The following is a 22056-nucleotide window of genomic DNA, read 5'->3' as shown; positions in this document are numbered from 1 at the left end:
TCCTTTGAGGTCAATTTCTGACACGCACATTTTCAAGTCAGTCGTCAATGGTGGTGGACGCACAAGGAGAATCGGGTAGGTCTTTATTTACTAAATTAATTGTAAATATTCCGCCGGTTAATATTGTAGCATTGGTAAATATGTTCATATCTGATAGAGGATTTCTTGATAAAGTTGTGCTGACATTCGAGACTTGGCAGGAGGGGCCTTTGACAGAAATCCATTTATACTTGCGGTGGCTACACCTTTTAAAGTTGATCAAAGGGCACGCCTTTGTGCATCTGACGATTTCAAATGCTGTATTTATACATGAGATTAAAATTAATACTGGGTGACAATCTTGTTGCATTTGTAAAATGGATTGGAAACCTTGGTGGTATATTGGTAATTACGCCTATTTGTTTTTATAGGAGAATGGGGTTCGATTCCCTGCTAGAGTCAATCCATTTTATCAGAAATATGAAACAATTTTGTCATTTCAGTACAACAGTAAAAGTAACCTATTCTTTATTTTATATTTTATCGTCGGAACATATGTTTCAATGAAATTAATATACAATGACATGCCTTTTAACAGGAGAGGGGGAGGGGTTTTGAAGTTAGAACAGCCAACATGGACGTTGCTGTATTTAGGTCAACTATTTTCAATTACGAATTGTAACACATTGTTGTCATTGTTAAAGTATTAGTAACAAAATGTGTATCATTTTAGTGTTTGAAAGTGTTTTAATTTAAGGAAATACATTAAATGCATACCATTTTGACGAAATTCATTTTTCTGCCGTAGTCAATATACGCATGTGCAAACTAATTTTATTGGATAATAAAGTATGGTTTCTTTACAAAGCTAAAGAAGCACGTCATATTAGAATAACTTTTAAAAAAATTGTCACTATAGTAAACAGTACAGTAAACATTTATCGCCTTCTCTAATAGAGAGCTTCGATTCTTTTGTTCTATTTCAACCTGGTTTCCGACTGCTAATTAGTGCCATTTAAATAAGATTCCCGTTTAAACAAAGATTGCTCCATTTTCATCATTTAGATGCAACAATTAAAAATTTTGCTTTAAATTGATTTTTTTTTAATTCATCGCAAATACACATTTTAATAATATGCACACTATTTCTTCACGAAATGGAATTGCAGACAAAGCATATAAAACCCGACTGAAAGACGGACGCAGGGACTTTTTTCAGCGCGATTCACGATTTTGAATAAAAGAATGAAAAAAGTAAAAAGGAAAGTCCTCAATGAAAAGGTAAAATCAAAAGCTCAATCATATTAAACAAATGGATAACAAATGTCATATTCCTGACCTGGTCAAAGCATCAAACTTGGAACTCACAGCGGTTACATTGAGTAATTGATGACCGGAAATTACTTTTATACCACCTTATATAAGGGAATTACTTGTCTCAACAACTCGAGCATGCATATAACTTGGACTGGCTATCAAACAATATGCAATTGGACACAAAAGAAAACATTAAGATATTCAATAGCAAAGATATAAACATGACTTTATATAACTACATTTTTTAAAATGTGTTAAATTAGAAAATCAGTAGATATTGATATCTGATTTTGTAGAATACCTTAAATTCAATCGTTGTTTCTAATGTCAGATTTCTATTTTTCATGATAAATCTTTTGAAAAATATGACAAACAACCGAAACATGTACTGGCTGTCAATACTTCTAGACTTAAGCCCTCTATCAAATTCAGAATACGACAACAGCTTGCAATCATACCTCATCTAGTTATTTGTATAATGATATATACCGAGATTAAATCAACGTATTTATTCAAATAAATCTGCTGTTTTCTTCTAGTTACCTTTGGTGGTATTAACCGTGTCATAGTGTGCACCTAGTCCTATAATTCGGTCGTGTACTGTTCCAAAGTTTGTACCCCTTAGTATACCAATAACAGTTTGGAAATAATCCTGAAATAGAACAGCTGCAATGAATAAACATAATTTCAAATTTCTAATTGCATTGGTTACCTTGTTCGATAAAATTCTTCTAAGGTTCGTAGTCAATGCTTTTAAATTATGATCTCGTGTTCAGGTATTTTCAATTCATTTTATATCATTGATATGGTTATATTTATAAATTAACTGTTTACAAAATTTTGAACATTTGAAAAACTAAGTCTTTTCTACCTCAGGCATCAATTAACTTAGCTGTATTTGGCAAAACTTTTAGGAATTTTGGTCCTCAATGCTCTTCAACTTCGTACTTTGTTTTGCCTTTTTAACTTTTTTGATTCGAGCATCACTGATGAGTCTTTTGAAGACGAAACGCGCGTCTGGCGTATACACAAAATTTAGTCCTGGTATCTATGATGAATTTATCTACTCGATCGATGTTGAAAATGTAAACTATATGCAATAACTATAATATTGATTTCTGTACCGCAAGATTTGTATCTGAGCAGCCTTTAAAGGTTTACCGAAGATTAATATTAAAAATTTTGGACAGTTTAGAAAGTCAAGTTAATGTTAATAGCTAAACAAAAATTAGGTTTCAATTGACGCCGATTAAGGTCTTTTTAAAATAACATGTTCATAAGTTTATTTCAGGCGCCGTTGACGATTCAGTTGGAAACATATAAACATGATTGAAAAGTGTATTCGAGAAATTGTTCCCGGTTTCTTTTTTAAGAAAATTTCGATTTAAAATCTTAATACGGTTTATGATTTTGTATGATTCTTTCTTTACCATGTTTTACGTGCCATTGTTTTGATGCTGTGGTTTTTCTGGTCTAAATGATTTTATGATATATAAAATCAATGATAAAGAGGCTCGTCTGTTCACGGGGGGTCAACTTCCTATTATTGGGTATTCGGGGATGTGCCAAAAATATGGGTCATAATTTTGCGTGATTTTATATAAAGGAGGGACGAAAGATACCAAAGGGACAGTCAAACTCATAAATCTAAAACAAACTGACAACGCCATGGCTAAAAATTAAAAAGACAAACAGAAAAACAATAGTACACATGATACAACATAGAAAACTAAAGAATAAACAACACGAACCCCACCAAAAACTATGGGGGATATCAGGTGCTCCGGAAGGTTAAGCAGATCCTGATAATATAAAAATGACTCTCCTTTTTAATGTCATCCTATATTAAAATGCATTTACGTTTGATAACTGTATATTGATTTTGGGTATATTCTACACACCAATCCAACAATCCATGCGGATTTATAACGATAAAATATACATATGTGCACCAAATGATGTCAATTCATATATAAAAAAAACTTATGGGTAGCTGGTATATTTATGAATTATGAGTGATAATGAGTTAGTGCTTATATAAGCATGGGTCATATTCAAAATATTGTATATAAGTATAGGTCATTCTTTCTTAAATTTTTATACTTTATAACTATATTAAAATGGGTACGTTTTTTGAGGCAAAATGACACAACCTACCACAAAAATATCGAAGTTACCCCCACGTGCGTCTGTCCGACTGCGCGGGACATATGGATACGCCTCAATGTCCAAGTAGAATATGATGACGTCAAATCCGCTGCTTTTTGTAGAGAGAGTGCTCTCTGCACGTTATAAAAAAACGGTTGTGACAATTCGTTCACGATTCGTAGGTTGACTCTCGCAAGGCAAAAGTATGTTTCTAATAAACAATATGTTATAAAGTGTTTGAATATAAGAGCCTTTGACCCATTTTATATCGTTCGTTTTCATGTCCACACAAGGCTAGCTCGAAATAATGATAGATCCCATTTATTTCCTGGACCAGCCCAAAACTTTTAAGTTACGCTCGTGAAAAAATAGTGCATTTGTATATTTAGAAAAGAAATTATTTTGAATAAATATATTTGTCTGAATACTGTCAAAAGATAGTTATATCATTAGATTTAAGAAATTTATTTTTTTCAAGGAAAATTCTTGACTAGGAACGACAATATCATTGTTATAGATAACTCAGCACAAGAGCTACACATAATGGGTTGAATCTACATTTAGACTAACAGTGCTTGTTAATGATAATTTCATTTTTGGTTTCATGTTTGTTTTGAACACAACCATATCATTTATTAATTTACCGTTTCAGAATCTAATGCATCCTGGGAAATATTTTCAAAAGCGTATCCCAAAGCGTTTTGATTGGTTTAAAACGTTATAAACAATGGAAATTCAACCAATGACGTAACGTTATTTTCACTTTGGGGCACGAACAATGAAATTACCAATCGTCCTTTAGATTCTAAAACGCTCTATTTGGTAAATAACAAAACAGATATTTACACATATAAACTTACAGTAGGAGAAACAGATGTCTCCTGAAATGTATGGTATTCAGTTCTTAGTCCAAACTTGTGAAACTCGTTGTAAATATATTCTTTTGCAGCATACTTATACGCTCTGAATTTAGGATCGTGGTGTCGGGTATCAGAAAAATAATTCTTTATCGAATCTTTCATATACTGTGTGTTAGCTGAATTTACACAATAACCTGAGAAAATGGAATATTAATGATTTGCAATTTACTGGTACAAAGTATAGAAGTATAAAACTAATTTCGACTAAGGATTGTTTTAAATGCCCTTTTTAAAGTTACATTAGGGATTAATAGTGCAATTATAAAATCAACAAAAAATGAAGAATAAAATCAATCATGTAAAATTAAAAACAATTCAATGCATGATGTATCCACTTATTTACTTTTCACAAATATTTTCAAAGTCGTCTTTCAAACATTAGTTTCTTCTTGTTTTACCTTCTATCTAAGGAGATTTTTTGTAGTAATTCAAATCATTTAAAACCAAGAAACGGACATCAGAGTAAGTGTTAAAATGGAAGACAAAAAATAAGTGCAATGACGTAAATATGATTACGGTTTGTTAGTATGCATGGAAGACTCAACTCTTTTTTTTTTATAAATGTTTATTTTTTTCAGTTTTAAACCTGTAGCAGAATTATCAAAACCAAGAAGGGTGAGAATACTAATACTAATATCAACTAATTTCAACATTGATGGTTTCATTCAATAATAAACTTAAATGTTTGATCTTCATCTTTCATATCACCAAACACTTTGTATTAAATTGCAATATCTGAGGTAAAACATTGTCGATACGTTCTTGAACCTGTCGCAAATGTTCTAAATATGGGATTACTATCAGTTGTTCAATTAGGTGACTTATACGACAGCCAAGGAGGATAACAAGCATATTCAATATTTGAAGTTTCGAGAGCTTTACAGTACAGTGAACTTTTACAGTAAAACCCTTCAAGAATGAACTTACCATAGATACCCTAATTGAAATAGTGTACGACAAATACACTTAACGTCTTTAAAAGACATAGAAGTGAGGATGGTAAAAAAACCTCAAAAAGGCAAAACAAAGCACGAAGTTGAAAGTTTCATGGGTTAAAAAGGTCTGACAAATTTCGTGAAAGACAAGGTGTGAAAATCTATTTCTGGGAAAGAAACCCAAAAGAAATATGCCTGTTATGCTGGCTGATTTTTTGTCTTGTCCTGCCGAATACGACCTACTTTTTTGGTTATTTTAGCTTGTTCACGATCAGTTCTGATTCAACAGAGTGGCAAATATGAAATACTGAAAGTAAAACAATATCAAAATAGACATATGGATCTTCTATATATGAGTCGCCGCGATATAACATTTTTGTACTCATGCGGCGTAAAGCAACCATCAATCAATCAATCTGTGCATGAGTTAGTTTTCATTTGACTCCAAACTATTGATACAAGATAAGACGAGGGCCTTATCCTATAAATAAACTTATCATGAATATCAGGATTAAAATTTTGAACGCAACAGTGACGTTCGAATCAAAAAGGTTAATATGATTAAATCAAGCAGGAAGTTGGAGAATTCTTTAAATATCTTACTAAATAAAGTACGAAGTTGGAAAGTTTCTTTAAATATCTTACTGTTCAGATATACGTCGTAGAAAATAGAGATATGATTATATAGAATTATTAAATAGACCTTTTATCAAATATACAATCATAATGGGGTTTATGGATTGTATAGGATGGTAAATATTCGGAGGTAAAAATCAAACTAGTGTCTGTTTTCTATTTGTGATCAATTATCAATTGGTAAATATAAAACAAACTTGTTAGTTCTACAAAGCGTTACTTAATCTAACTGTAAGGAATAAAATTACATGTATGAGATAGCTGTGTCAGTAGAGTCTTGACTTATAATTATAAGAAAACCGGAATAATATACTGTAAATACCTGTATACGTGAAAATTATATGATATACATATAAATAGAATACTTACAACTGAACAATGAATTAAGCAAACAATAAATAAGATATAAAGACGCCATTTTGTAGCAAAGCCTTTGGTGATTTAAATGTAAGGTTCGAGATTTTCCGGAAATAGGCCAGCTTTAATGATATCACTTTTTTGTTAGATAATATTTTTATCAATTGATTTTTTCTTACGTTTAATGTGATTTGTTTAGTAATAATTCATTTGCTGGTATAACTCGCAATTTGAGAACCATTATTGGTTAAATAAAAATATCTATGTAATTTAACTAACGAGAATTATCTGTTTTTGTATAAAACCTAAATGGTGGCTTTGTTTTGTGCAGACGGATTTGACATTATGTCGCAGAGCCTCCAGTTACAAATCCCGCTACAGGATGAATGAAAGAGGGACGAAAGATATCAAAGGGACAGTCAAACTCATAAATTTAAAACAAACTGACAACGCCATGGTTAAAAATGAAAAAGACAAACAGAAAAACAATAGTACACATGATACAACATAGAAAACTAAAGAATAAACAACACGAACCCCAACAAAAACTAGGGGTGATCTCAGGTGCTCCGGAAGGGTAAGCATATCCTGCTCCACATGCAGCACCCGTCGTGTTGCTTATGTGATTACAAATCCGGTAAATAGTCTAATACGGTAGGTCAAATTCATGAAAGGGAAGGGGATTTTAGTTACGACGTAAGGAACATATCCGATATCATTTGTGAAACGGTTATTCCATAACGGTCAACCAACTCGTGATGGCGTCCGTAAAATTTACGAAGGGAAGATTTCAACTTCACCATTTGGAACTCTTGGTTTAATAGCTTCCTTGTGAGCAGTAACCCTCTATCAAGAAAATCATGATAGGAAATGCAAGCACGGGAATATCGTATCAATTGGTAGATATATACCCCGTATGCAGGTGCTGCTTGAATGTTGCTACTAAGAAATGGAAAGTTCACAATTGGAAAGCTGAAATCATCTCTTTTGTCGTAAAGTTTTGCCTCAACCGACCCTCATTGTCAATTTCTAGATGTAAGTCAAGATATGAAGCCGACTTAACTGTATCTGAAGTATCCTTTATCTCCAATTCGATGGGATAGATGCGTTCCACATAGTCACCAAATTTTGAATTGTTTAGTGAAAGAACGTCATCTATATAGCGGAAAGTAGAGTTAAAGGATATTGCTAACTTCTTATCTTTCTTCCTAAGAAGTTCCTGCATGAAGTCAGCCTCATAATAATAAAGAAACAAGTCAGCAAGTAGAGGGGCACAGTTTGTTCCCATTGGGATGCCGACAGTCTGTTGAAAAACACATCCTCCGAACGTAACAAATATGTTGTCAATCAAGAAATCAAGCATCTTGATAATATCGGTTTCAGAGAATTTTTTGTTTGAATCAGAGTGATTCTTTACAAAGTAGGATTTATCCCTCCATAAGACAAGATACTTGTATGTACGTTGGCCATTCTTTTGTATGAAGCAAAGTAATACCAACCCTTTTAAATTTGTCTTTAAGTTTGGAATGTGGAATACTAGTGTACTTGAATATCAACTTTCTGCTCAGACACTAGTATTTAATGTATTTAATTAAACATTTAAAACCTAAAGCATCGGTCACACCTTACCGGAAAGCTCAAACGGACGCCTAACGGATAACTTTTTTTTAATCCGTTCATGTCCGTTAGACATCCGTTCTTAGCCGTTAGGCGTCCGTCCATATCCGTTGCATGTCCGTTAAGCGTACGTTTTATTCCTCGTCGTCCGTTTTTTCCGGTGGAAAATTTTGAGCATGTTCAAAACTTTGAACGGACGTCCAACGGATAAAATGTCCATTGGACGTCCGTTAGGCGTCCGTTTTGTACGTTACTCGTCCGTTTCGTTTCCGTTTTGTATCCGTTACGTGTCCGTTATACATCCGTTGGAGGTCTGGCAGATAAATCCACCAACGGACTTGTAACGGACGACTAACGAATGTTGAACGAATGTGAAACGGACTTCTACCGGACGTATAACGGATGAAACGGATGATGAACGGATCTGAAACGGATAAATGCCAATCGAAAATTTCTCGTAAGAAATGCAAATTAGATTTTTTAAGGGTCATGAATTCTTATTATTCATAATCGATCTTAGAATAAAGGCACATCTTCACAATCAAGCAGCTGTTATTCAGGTCACTGCTCTTTAGCAGCATTTTGAAGAACAAACCAAAACCAGTTACACAGAACATTTTTACTATTGATGCGATTTACATGTATTATTATTGTCGCCTTTAATTTTTTTCCTATATCTTGTTCATCCGTTTTATCCGGTACGCTTCCGGTAGGCGTCCGTTTTTTGCAGTACTCGTCCGTATGATGTACGCTCGACCTCCGTTCTGTCCGGTACTTCTCCGTTGCTCGTCCATTGCATATCCGTTGCATGTCCGTTATGCATTCGTTAAGCGTCCGTTTTAGTTGGTCAGTACATCAACGGACTTCCAACAACGGATAACAATTTTGTCAAAGGACAACTTTTATTTTCATCCGTTAGGCGTCCGTTCGTCTTATCCGGTAAGGTGTGACCGAGGCGTAACAAACATGTTCTACCACGCCACATTCTTAATGCACCTATCCTAAGTAAAAGTTGTCCTTTGTTTTTTTTGTCATGTCTTGTGCGTTGTACCTTACTTAACTGCAGTACACACAATGTCATTGCTTACATCCTCGCTCAAACACATTCTGTGACGAAGTGTGGTCGTTTTGGCGATATTTTTTTTAAATTGCTAGATAAGAAGTTTGGCTATCCATAAAACCAGGTTACCCACCACTTGTTTTAAAATATCCTGTTCCAAATCAGGAATATGTCACTTGTTATAAAGATGTCCGATTCTATTACAATGTTGGCGTATAATACAATAAGAATGTAAAATTGAGAATGGAAATGGGGAATGTGCCAAAGAGACAGCAACCCGACCATAGAGCAGACAACAGCAGGAGGTCACCAACAGGTATTCAATGCAACGAGAAATTCCCGCACCCGGAGGCGTCCTTCAGCTGGTCCCTAAACAAATATATAGTAGTTCAGTGATAATGAACGCCATACTAAATAATGTGTCTGTATAGACAATAATAATCAAAACAAAGGACACAAAGACTCACAAAACCAAAGGACATTTACATCAATAGTTATAAATAATAATTAAGAAAAAAAAAAGAAATCCACCAAAAAACCGGGAGTGAAATAAGGTGCTCCGGAAGGGTAAGCATTTCCTGCACCGTATACGGCACCCGTCGTGTTATATTTTAGTTCAGTTCGGTTGTGATGGAGGGTTATTATGACTGAGGGAGAATATAAGATATGATTTCTGACACACTTTTGTCATAACGGCCAATCAGCTCATGATGGTGACCGTAACATTTCTTTAGTGATGACCTTGATTTGATTGATTCACAGCCCTGTCTTAGCAACTTTTGAGAAAGTAGTATTTCTCGTTCAACAAAATCAAAGTAGTTTGAGCTAGCTCTAGAGTAACGTATCAATTGAGACACATAAACTCCAGATGCTGGTGCCGCTGGGATGTTGCTACACAGAAATTGGAAGTTGACTATATTCAACCTACCATCAGTAGTTATTTCATTTCGAGAAAAAGGTCTAAATATGAAGTAGATTTATCTGTATCGATAGTACCTATAATTTCAAGTTCACTTGGATATATTGAATGTAAGTGATCACTAAATCTAATAGTTTTAAGAGACAGTACATCATCAATATACCGAAAGGTGGAATTAAAACACTTGACTAACTTCTTTCTCCTTTCTGTACAAGCCCTTGGATAAATTCTGCTTCATATGAATATAAAAACAAATCTGCATGTAGAGGAGCGCAATGGGTACCCTTTGGGAACCCAATAGTCTGTTGAAAGACCAAACCTCCAAATTTAACAAATATGTTGTCACTTAAAAAGTCCAGCTTGGCAGTAATATTCTCGTTGGTATATTTTATCCTTGACTCTTTATGATTTTGCACAAAGAAAGCTGACTTCAAGCCCAAAAACTAGATATTTAAAACGTCGAGTGCCCTTTTTGTCATAGAAACATCAGCTGACGAGTTCTTTAAGTCGAGCTATAAGTTTAGTTTTTGGAATTGTGGTATAAAGAGATGAAAAATCAAAGGTTTTAATGTTGGTACAATGTTTGAATGATTGAGATTGTAAATTCACAAATAACTCTTTTGATTTTTTCAGTATCTACGTCGGATTAACACCACTTCTTGGATATGCCGTTTCGGAATATTTCTGAATGATCGTAACTGTGAATAGTAAGGACATATTTACCAGTGTCAATTGAGTACAATGCACAAACACTTTTTACTGAATTACTGAATGGTATATATTGATTTTATTGTAAACAGTTTATAACATTTGTATAATTTTATAAAATCATAATGACATTTTATATTTATTAAATTTTGATTTCGGTTTTATATTGCAGACCTTTGAAAATGTGGAATAGCCTTTGTTTTTTTAGTTTCTACTACATAACATCACTTTGTTCTAAAATAGCTACATCATTTTCGTATATATATTGTAAGTAAGTATGGTCAGTAAAGTCTGTTGGTTGCATCGACTTGCATCACTTTTCCCTGAAATAACATTTGCAAGATATGAGTAAAGGACAGTTTAAATTATAACACTTTCATCTAATTAACAGTTGCAATGACTCTAGCGAAATATTTACTCTGTCACAAATCTGTAAGATCCTTTGTTGTGATATTGTCTAGTAAACTAAAAGATCTAGTTTTTTAATAGCAACTGCTTACTGCACATGAGTTCCCCCTTAGGGTTTTGTTTCTTCATTTGGGAAGTTCCTATGTAGTGTTTTGTAGATTTGGATGTCTTTTGTTGGTGTTTCTCTTCTTTTTTTATGTCGTGGTCATTTTCAGTTCGCCTAATACGATAGAAATGCAACCTTGCTATCGTAGGCCACTTTTTATTTATCTTTATAAATAAAACCTGTTATGAATGCAAGTTGGTTGTCGTTTGTTGATGTGATTCATAATTGTTTTTCGTTCATTTGTGGACATATATTCGGCCGTTAGTTTGTTCGTTTCATTTGGTTCACATTTGTCATTTCGGGGCCTTTTATAGCTGACTATGCGGTATGGCTTTGCTAAGTCCGTACGGTAACCTATATTTTTAATTTCAGTGTCATTTGGTCTTTGTTAAGTGTTTTCTTATTGGAAAACATGCCACATCTTCTTTTTTTTATTAGACACATATATTTTCCTAATAATGTTTTGTATTATAACTAGATCATAACAAAATGATTGAATAATTTACATTGCTTCAATAATTGGTGCCCTCTTGCCCTAAAGACCAAATCAATCATAGTCAATAAAGTATAAATAAAGGCAACAGTAGTATACCGCTGTTCGAAACTCATAAATCCATGGACAAAAAACAAAATCGGGGTAACAAACCAAAACCGAGCGAAACGCATTAAATATAAGAGAACAACGACACAACACCGAAACGCAACACACACAGAAACAGACCAATCATCAGACAAAACACCATGAGAATAACAAATGTAACATGAAAACCAAATACATGAATTTGGGATAGACAGGTACCGTGCCACGTCTTATCTCAATATCTCAAAAATAAGAGAAAACACAAACGACTCAACGTTAAAATGCAACACAAAGAGAAACGAACAATATTATAACAATGACCATCTTCCTGACTTGGTAGAGGACACTTTTAAAGGGGAATAAAAGTGGTGGGTTGAACCTGGTTTTAAGGCATGCCAAACCTCGCACTTTAATGGCAAAGTTAAATATAACATTGAAATGACAACATAATATTACAGGACTACAATACAAATAAATAGGAGAACATATTAGACACAGAAAAACATGATTAATAGATAACAAAAAGCATCAGGTTTAAAATTCAATACGCCAAAAACGCGCCTTGTCCACACAAGACTCACCAGTGACGCCCAGATATAAAAGATCGAAAGTGAAAAAAAGTACAAAGTTGTACAGCACTGAAGATCAAAAGTTGAAAAGGTTTCGCAAAATCCGGCATTGTTTTTATGCCCGGGATAAGAACATTCTTATTATATAGAACAATTCATGCTATTGCAAACAGTAAATTTTATCAAATGAATATGAAAGAGATATACACAAAGAAACTAAACTAAAAATGATAATTCTAGACAATATGTAGATAGTTACCAAAGGTACCCGGATTGTAATTTAATACGTCAAACGCGCGTATTTGTGTAAAGGGGATTAACATCCTTATTTGTATAGATACTTAGTAATTCTGGTCTTTCATCGGTTGAAATATGATACAACAAACTGTAAACGTTTGCCTCATAATCCCTATAAGTAATCAAAATGTCCTTAAAAGTAATTTACGGTATCATGACCTTATATGGAAGTACTTATACTTCTAATTATGGATTTTTGGTCTATTTTTTAAGATTGGGGAAATCCCGGTTGACCGCCATGTAGCTGCCTTGCCGCCTCACATTTATAGTGAAAACAACCTTACTACTAAGTACCTCAGAAGCAGCATACTGCAGTTAATGTAGTATAGAAACCTCAAGTTGTTAAACCACACGTAGAAATCAATAAACAATAAATTAACAAATTTACAAAGTGATACAGAGATTATGAAAAAATACGAAATTCAATAACGAAGAAATAGTAAATGTACAAACCAGATCCCGATGGTTCTGAAAGTTTATGTATCGTCGTAACGATAGCATCAACAGTTTTTCCAAGGAAATTAATATTCTCATCGGTCAGCATCACTTGTAGATTATCAAATTCCTTATGATAACATTGTATCATATCACCCCGAGAATCGGCTGCAAAAACAAATGAAATGACGTTAGATATTTTCAATATAAGTCAAAATTAACATCTTCTTTCTTAAAATTATTCAAATGCTAGTTTGCATCTTACAGAAACTGAGTTGCTGAATTTTGTATTTTGTATTTCATACATGTTATATTCAAAGTGTACGGTGTCCATTCTGAGAACAAATACAAGGTACTAAACTAACAAGAATAACACATTGAAGGTGATATTAATGTAGCTGTAAAATATATTTTAAATTAATTCTACAATAGCACATTACCTGAGTCCGTCAACCAGATGGATGGTAAATCACTTTCCAAGAAATTTCCATGATCACTTCGCATGAAGTTGATAAGGATGTTTTTTTCGTCAGATGATGGTATTTCGCTGAACTTTGTAAACGTAAGAGGTAGAGATTCGATTTCATATTTTGCTTTTCCCAGCTCTCCCCAAGACTTAAGAAATTCTTCAGCTAAGTATGAATCGTTAGTTGGTTTTCGGTATATCGGATTAAGAAAGTCTCCTTGGAAATTGTCAGAGGCTATACTGGCATAGGCTTCTGGAAATGCTGTTTCAAACTGAAAAAAAAAATCAAGAAATTGTTTCACCTTTTTATTTCAATGGGCCCTTTACATCTATGTCACCTTTATGACAAATATAATTGTCCCCGGAAATAAAGACACAACCAGTAAATTTTGTACATGGAATAATTCACATTACATATATATAGATTGATTGATAAACGAGATAGTTGTCGAAAGTCTTGTTAAAACCCAACATTTTCTTATGTAGAAGCAATTGGATTATATCTGAATTTATAGCTAGCTAAACCTCTCACTTGTATGATAGTCACACAAATTGTTCCGTGTCACATTTTTTTATCCCTTCGTTGGAATTGAGACCTCACTGCAAACAGGCGTCATATTGAACCAAATACATAGTCCGACGTAAAAAATGAAAACCAACATTTTAACTGTTACTTGTAAATGCTTAACAATTAACCACAAAAGACATATGGTTTAGACAACTTGATGTGGCACACATACGTACACAATGTCTTGCAATAACTCTCATGTTTTCAGATCATGTGTCAATTTGTTCATTGGACGGACAAACAGATGAATAATAATTTTAAAGGCAGTAATGTAAACTTTCTATTATTTCCTATATGATTTATTGGTATAGCATACCGTGTCTTCTATTTGTAGTGGAATCGTCTGAGATCTAGCTGATGTATTATAATTCATCATACTGTCCAATATAATTACACCATGTATCACTGCTGGAACAGCATTACCATAATTTAATATCAACCATGGAGGTAGCCATTCCTTAAGAAAATGTCGGCTTCCAGCCAGTGGGACATCAGGGAGCTTGCAATCTGACGTTCCACGGCAGGCTGTGGTAAAAAAAAGAAAGGCAATTTGATTCTATCCTGACATAAAGCTTTGGGGCCAATTCATGTACTTGGTTTTGTTTCAACTGCACCTATAACCGCTATTTCTGCCTACCTACTGACATCCTGAAGATTATAACATAATACGTTTCGAGTCCTCCCGAGATAAAACTTCGTAAATTTAAGTGCGGCATTTCAAAATTTATTGATTGACGTCTTTGACCTAGTATAAAGATCGATATGTTTTGCTTGTTAGTCTTATTGAATGTGCAGAGTGTAAGTCGTTCCCTTTCGAACAAATTTGTACAGTTTGCTCTCATTATGTGCTGTCACAGCACTGTCAAGGGTTAGGGAAGGACTGAATGCTGATAATTAAAAAAATGAAACAAGGGTAGGGGTGTAAAATGAACTGTACAAGAACAATTAGAGGATTTGCAATGATTTCTATTAGGGTATCATTCTGAAAAAAAAGTATTGTGATAAGAAAAGGTGTTTTTCCAAATATTTCTATTCAAATAAATGTAAGTAAAGGTTGCACTTTGTAAATACACCTCTTTTGGGGGAAATTTAATATTCATAGACATTTTGTTTTGTTTTGTGCCGAACTGGTTCCCAGATATGATATCTATGTTTCATCTCAAAGACACATAACTTAGAAATTTTACCAATATAAAACTCCTGGATAGCTTTCATATTGCATTATGAGGAAAAACATAAGAGAAGTAGAGAACTTTGGTTATATAGTTTGATCTCTTAGAAGAACGGGCATAGCTAAGTTGAAAACATGCCAGACAAAACTTTGTTTTAACTCACAATATTGACTTTCTATTCAAAGTAAAAGTGGCAATTTACAGAAAATCAACATTAGAGGCACTAGTTAGTCAGGTTGGTAATGGTATATGTTTTTGGCATGTGATTTAAATTGTCCAGCTGAAGAATTAGGGAGATACTTGTTTGAAATAAAAAAACAAAAACCTATATAACACGGATTTACATTTACATGGACTGAAAACAGAAAATATACATACATCCATATTCTTCCAAATCAAATGCTACAAAAATGATTGTATTTTTCCTTTTGACACCATTTTTATTCCTATCAGTCAATTGTCTAACAGCTTCCAACATGGCTGCAACTCTTGCTCCATTATCATTAACTCCTGTGAACATATAAATAGTTTAACATTGATATTTAGACTCTTTTTGAATATTTGGGGTTTGCCAAGTCGCCGTTTCATCTGTATGCGTTTGTTCCCAGAGAATAATATTTTCGTTACCAAAACATTTACTAGAAGATGATTAATTTTTAAACATCGTTGTTATACAAATTTAAACGTGTATTTAATGCAATCGCCATAAATTTTTATTAGATTAAAATACATCAGAGAGATATGACCATTTTCCCTAAGGTTTATTTCACACCATAAGGAAATTACAGAAAATTTTAGTTTTTATTCAAAATATTATTAGAAGAACCTTCTTCTAGGGACATTAACTGTCAAATTTATGTTCACATTTGATTTATAACATACTAACACATATATCCACATAATAAAACGTCTGAATTAAAGAAATAAACAATTTTCAATGCATAATATGTATCAGCATTTTATGTTTGTTAAAGTCAAAACGCCATCTTATTTAATATCATATTGACCTCCGAAGACTGCTAACGGTCATTGAACCCGATATAAAAATAAATATAGTAATAAGTATGTAAAAAACCCGTGCGATTTGATTTATCTAGGTCAGCTTGCTTTAATATGATTATAGGCTCTATAAAGACAAAAGTAGTATCTCGTTGTTCAGATCAATGTCACAAACCGAAACTGAGAGAAATACATCAACCATAAAAGGATCCCACGCCCTGGGATAACAAATGTAAAGTGTTAGCTAACATATTGATTGATTAGTTATGTCTAATACACTGTTAAAAAATATGTATAGAGCTAATCAATTGTGGAAGTTACCTAATATTGAATATACACGGGCTCCACGAGGTCGCTTTTAACCAATCATATTCCTAGAAATGTATAGGAGGAAAGATAATGTCTAATACACCGTTTACAATATGTATCGAGCTAATCTCATGTGGCAGTATCCTTTTTTGTCATTGAGGTGTATATATGAAGTATGGATCGTGCTTATCACTTGTGGAAGTATCCTTTTTTGTCATTAAGGTGTTTATATGAAGTATGGATCGTGCTTATTACTTGTGGACGTATCCTTTTTTGTCATTAAGGTGTTTATATGAAGTATGGATCGTGCTTATTACTTGTGGACGTATCCTTTTTTGTCATTAAGGTGTATATATGAAGTATGTATCGTGCTTATCACTTGAGGAAGTATCCTTTTTGACATTAATGAATGTGTATATATGAAGTATGTTTCGTGCTAATCACTTGTGGAAGTATCCTTTTTTTTGTCATTAATGGGTATATATGAAGTATGGATCGTGCTTTATTTTCTTCAAAAATATGATAAAAAATACGGGTAACCGAACTTTTTTTGAAGCTACAGAATATTGTTAGATTCTTGTATAGATTATGCATGAAAAATTAAATTTTGTGTGATAAACAGAAAACTACAGCATTAAATATAAAGAATCGAACGTCAGAAGATAGGTCTTTTAATATTCTTTCTGATAAGAAAAAAAATGGATCAACAGACTTTTTTCTTGCCACACATTAAAATAGGTAAATTCACAAAACTTTTGATTATAAAAATTCTTTAATATGAGTTATTTCCCCTTTTATTTTAGTAATCTCCTCTTATTTGGCGTTGTTGAAAAATAATTCATAAAACAACGTTTTATTTTAAATACAGCATTAAATATGATAAAAGACATACATGTATAAACATTAAAAGTCTTACCCATAAATGTTATGTAAAGTAAATGCTACTCTAAAAATTTGCACATTCAATTAAAGATCTTGATCAATTGTTATCTGCTTCTTAAAAATCCAAGATGAACAATTAGCCCGAGCCACCTGAATCAAATATTACCTTTTGTTTCGTTTACTGTATCGTAATGTGCACCTAGTCCAATTATCAGGTCATTTGCTTTTCCAAAGTTAGTGCCTTTTGCTATACCAATTACTGATTGAAAATTCTCCTACAAAATGTACGTTTATTTTATTAATATTCATAATTAATTTACAACTTTTTCTTACTTGACACAATATAGAGGGTAAAACATTGAGTAAATGCGACTACTATAAAATCTTTACTTTTTGTCTTGTTTGTTTTGTCAGTTTTCTGTTTGCTTTGTATCGGTCCAATGAATTAGGCCTTTTCTAATGAACTTTATAGTTTTCTTATGTTGTACTCTTTCAGGTTTGTTCTAGGTCTAGGGAAGGGTTTGGCTCTTACAAACATGTTAAGACCCGCCACATTCTTCATATGTCTGTCAAAGTCAGGAGTCTGTAATTTAGTGGTTAATACTGAAGATCGTCTTTGTTTTTCCTGCATTGTTTTGTAGATAAATCAGGTCGGTAGGTCACTTGTATGTATCATTCTACATTTGACATTGCGGGGCCTTTTATGGTTCAATGTGCGTTATGGGCCTTGCTCGTTGTTTAAGAGCGTACTTTTACATTGAAATTTTAATTTTTATGTAATCTTTTCTCTGGTGAGAGTTGTCTCAATTTGCAATGACACTGCATGGTAAAAAAATAAATTATGGAAGAATTTAATTAGAAAGTACAAAATTATACTTAATTTCATGCAGTTTCATAGCATGGAATTCCAAACACAGATAGAGCTGATAGATTAAATTTGGACGTAGTTAATTCTTAAATCGAGTTCAAGTGGGCCATCTCACTTTTCTACTCTTAAATGAAACGTAATTTTGCAACTTTAACATAAATTGTAGAAATGCTAAAATTGAATGTAATCAAATGAATATCCATTGCGTTTTAGCGTCACCATTGCACTTAAGAGTCTTACAGATTTGCCAAATTAAAACATGTGTAGCAGAGAAACGATAATCTATAGTATAGACGTTACTTCCTTTTTTCTGCAACATAAACACGAACCTCTATTCTTCAAACCTTTAGGTGTAATACCACCAAAGCAAAGTACGTCTCCTCCGGTTGCATACGAAAATAAGTCGAAAAAAATATTCCCTTGAATTTGACAGTTGTTTAGGTAATTAATCCTAAATTTCATTGCAGTAAAATATCTATTGGTCATAAACATATATCTGGTGTAAAAATAATTACCATTATTTTTTTTTTTGGGGGGGGGGGGGGGGGTTCAATAGAACATTTTAGAAACTTGAGATTACATGGTTACTAAAGCTAGTACACAAGTTAAAAAAAGGGAAATTTGATTGGTTAACTTTTAGTGTAGCTATTATATATGGAATGCAATGTTATGTGGAAATTTTTCTATAGTACTTGAAGGGATAAAACTTTATTAATGCCAATTATATCTTTATTTAAAACAAAGATAAAGTGTGCACCATTTTTTGTGCAAATTTAACAAGACTTATAGGGGAAAATCAATGGTGGTATTGCACTTTTATATTTTAACTCACAGTATTTGTCACAGATTGTTCCTGAAATGTATGGTATTCAGTGGTTAGTCCATGTCTGAAGAATTCTCCATGAATATACTCTTTGGCTGCATATTTATATTCTTTGTATTCAGGATCGTGATGTCTGGTATTAGAAAAATAATTCCGGATCGAGGTCTCTATATACTTTGTATCAGCAGACTTTACACAAAGCACTGTAAAATAATATTTATGTCATGGTTATGTGCTAAATGCAAGAATGTGCAGAAGAACAAATGGTAAATTTTATTCAATATTCAACAGCAATAACTTGTCACATGTAGTGTTTTAAATTTAATATAATTTTAAAACTGGTATACTAAATCATCCGTTAAAATAAGATAAAGCTACCTAACCAACAATGCCTTATAACTAAATAAGTATTAATGTATTTGCCTCACTTTGCATTGTCGTAATTTTATGGATGAAAAAAAACTAAAACAAAATTATGGCCAAATATTATTTTCCTAAACACCAACTCATTTTTCCAAATTCTTAACGTTAGATGTGAATCTGTCATTTTGTTCCTCTAAAATGATCTAAAATGTTTTTTTGTACTCCTAAGCGTTCTCATGGAAATATAAATAAAGGCAACAGTAATATACCGCTGTTCAAAACTCGTAAATCTATGGACAAAAAAACAAAAATGGGGTAACAAACTAAAACTGAGGGAAACGCATTAAATAGAAGAGAAGAACAACGACCCAACATTAAAATGTAACACACACAGAAACGGACTAAGCATTAGACAAAATCCGATTAGAATAACAAATATAACATAAAACTGCATTACTTATTCATGAGCAATTTGATCATATTAGTATGTAGTTGTTAAACATTTGCACATACATGCACAAGAAAATGAAGAATATATATTCATGTCATTTTCCATTTGAAAATTAGAAAAATAATGATGAAACAATTGATGTTTTTTTTTTGTCCTGTGATTAGTTTTGACTTACAATCAAAAGAAAACCGAAAGATTATACTTTATATACCGGTATACATGAAAATTATATGATGAACATATAAATAGAATACTCACAACTGAACAATGAATTAAGCACACAATAAATAAGATACAAAGACTCCATTTTGTAGCATAGCCTGCGGTGATTTAAATGCATCGAAAGGTGATTTTCTGGAAATGCACCGAAAGGAGATTTTCCGGAAATAGGCCAGCTTTAATGATATCACTGTTTTGTTGAATTGTACTTAAATCAATTGAATCTTTCTAATAGTTTAATGTGATATGTTTAGTTATAATTCCATAGGATGGTATAGCTCAAAATCTAAGCACCATTATTGATTAAATAAAATATCTATGTAAATTAACTAACGAGAATTATCTGGTTTTTTTTTATAAAACCTAGATGGTGGCTTTGTTTTGTGCAGACGGATTTGACATTATGTTTCAGAGCCTCAAGTTACAAATCCTGCTACAGGATGGATGAACATTACTTCCTTATTAATAACCTCTCCCAAAACTGGTCTCAGACCATTTAAATTTGCATGTATATGTCTTTATTACGCTAAAGAGAATGTTAGTCAGAAATATACAAAAAATACATTCATATCATATATCTATCACATAGTAATAATGACATGTATGTGACTGAATAGAAATAAAACAACATGATGTATTATAAATTCTAATTCATGAAATTAATCTAATTTTTGCTGCAACCAGATTATGGAACTTTTCATATTTGCCTTCTTTATTTGTCAATATTTCAGAAATATTTTTTTAAATTTCAAAGATATTAATTTGTTTTGTTTTTTGTTCGGATAAATAGTATTCTTTGTATACTGTAAAGAAAATAATTGTTATTAAATCATTTATATTGTAATAACTTGTATCGTTTCTATATATTTTATCTTTAGATTTATATTCAGAGTCAATAGTAACTTTTGCTTTTATTGATTGTTCTTTAGTTAGCTCTTGTAACCACTGTTTTTTGGTATTGATTTCATTAATTTAGAATATTCCGGAAACCAGTTAGCATGACAGGATAATTTATCTAACATCATGTTTTAATTGAATTTTCCTTTATTATCAATAATGTCATTTAAAAATAGAATTTTACTGTTAACCCAGTATTTGAAAAAGAGACATTTACCGTTTCATTTGATATTTTTATTGCCTCGTATAAGCTGCAGTCTAATTTGTTTATATGATAGATGATCTGATTCTTTTTCAGATTTTGAATTTATCTATGATATGATTATTCTTAAGTAAAATTTTGGAATTAGTTCTCTGAGTTTATAGCCCAAATTAATATTGTTGAAATTTATTTTCAATATAAGAAATTCTTGTCCAAATTTATCAAAATAAAATATTGGTAAGACTTTCTAATTTGGTGATAGATCTTCGTTATCGATGAGTTTTTTTACCCAACTAATATTTATCGCTTCTAGATATTTATCTATGTTTTTCATTTTAAGCCCGCCAGCATAGTAAATTTTTCTTATTATCTCCCTTTTAATTTTTTCTGATTTATTATTCCATATAAAACTATATATTATTTTTTTAAAATTTTGCTAGGTATTCGTTATCAATTTCGGTTACAGATGCAACATAAGTAATAGTCGGATAAGATTAATGATTTAACCAGAGTTATCTTACATAACATAGTTAAAAAAAAATTTCTATCTTTAATTTTTTTTAAAGATTTTCGTATTGTTGTACAAGTTTAATCTATTACACTCATTTTTATTAAGTCCAAAGTATATTCTCAAAACTTTTATATACACCTGCATACGGGGTATATATCTCCCACTTGATACGATATTCCCGTGCTTGCATTTCCTATCATGCTTTTCTTGATAGAGGTTTACTGCTCACAAGGAAGCTATTAAACCAAGAGTTCCAAATGGTGAAGTTGAAATCATCCTTTCGTAAATTTTACAGACGCCATCACGAGTTGGTTGACCGTTATGGCATAACCGTT

At 32.4% G+C, this 22056-nt stretch overlaps 2 protein-coding genes across 2 annotated transcripts; both read right to left on the bottom strand.

Moving 5' to 3' along the window:
• Positions 1-1831: 1831 nt before the first annotated feature.
• Positions 1832-6375, bottom strand: LOC134722293 (uncharacterized). Its single transcript, XM_063585903.1, has 3 exons — positions 6305-6375; positions 4305-4498; positions 1832-1948 (listed from the first exon to the last, which is right to left on the bottom strand). The coding sequence occupies exons 1-3, from the start codon at positions 6351-6353 to the stop codon at positions 1832-1834; spliced, it is 360 nt and encodes a 119-aa protein (XP_063441973.1). The 5' UTR covers positions 6354-6375.
• Positions 6376-10745: 4370 nt separating this feature from the next.
• LOC134720666 (uncharacterized) lies at positions 10746-20222 on the bottom strand. The gene is made up of 8 exons (XM_063583068.1): positions 20151-20222; positions 19088-19281; positions 17554-17662; positions 15576-15707; positions 14342-14550; positions 13432-13729; positions 13010-13159; positions 10746-10919 (listed from the first exon to the last, which is right to left on the bottom strand). The coding sequence occupies exons 1-8, from the start codon at positions 20197-20199 to the stop codon at positions 10840-10842; spliced, it is 1221 nt and encodes a 406-aa protein (XP_063439138.1). The 5' UTR covers positions 20200-20222; the 3' UTR covers positions 10746-10839.
• Positions 20223-22056: the final 1834 nt, after the last annotated feature.

The sequence above is a fragment of the Mytilus trossulus genome, chromosome 6 (assembly GCF_036588685.1).
Source record: "Mytilus trossulus isolate FHL-02 chromosome 6, PNRI_Mtr1.1.1.hap1, whole genome shotgun sequence".
NCBI classification, from domain to species: domain Eukaryota; kingdom Metazoa; phylum Mollusca; class Bivalvia; order Mytilida; family Mytilidae; genus Mytilus; species Mytilus trossulus.
This window is presented reverse-complemented; position numbering and strand designations above follow the sequence as displayed.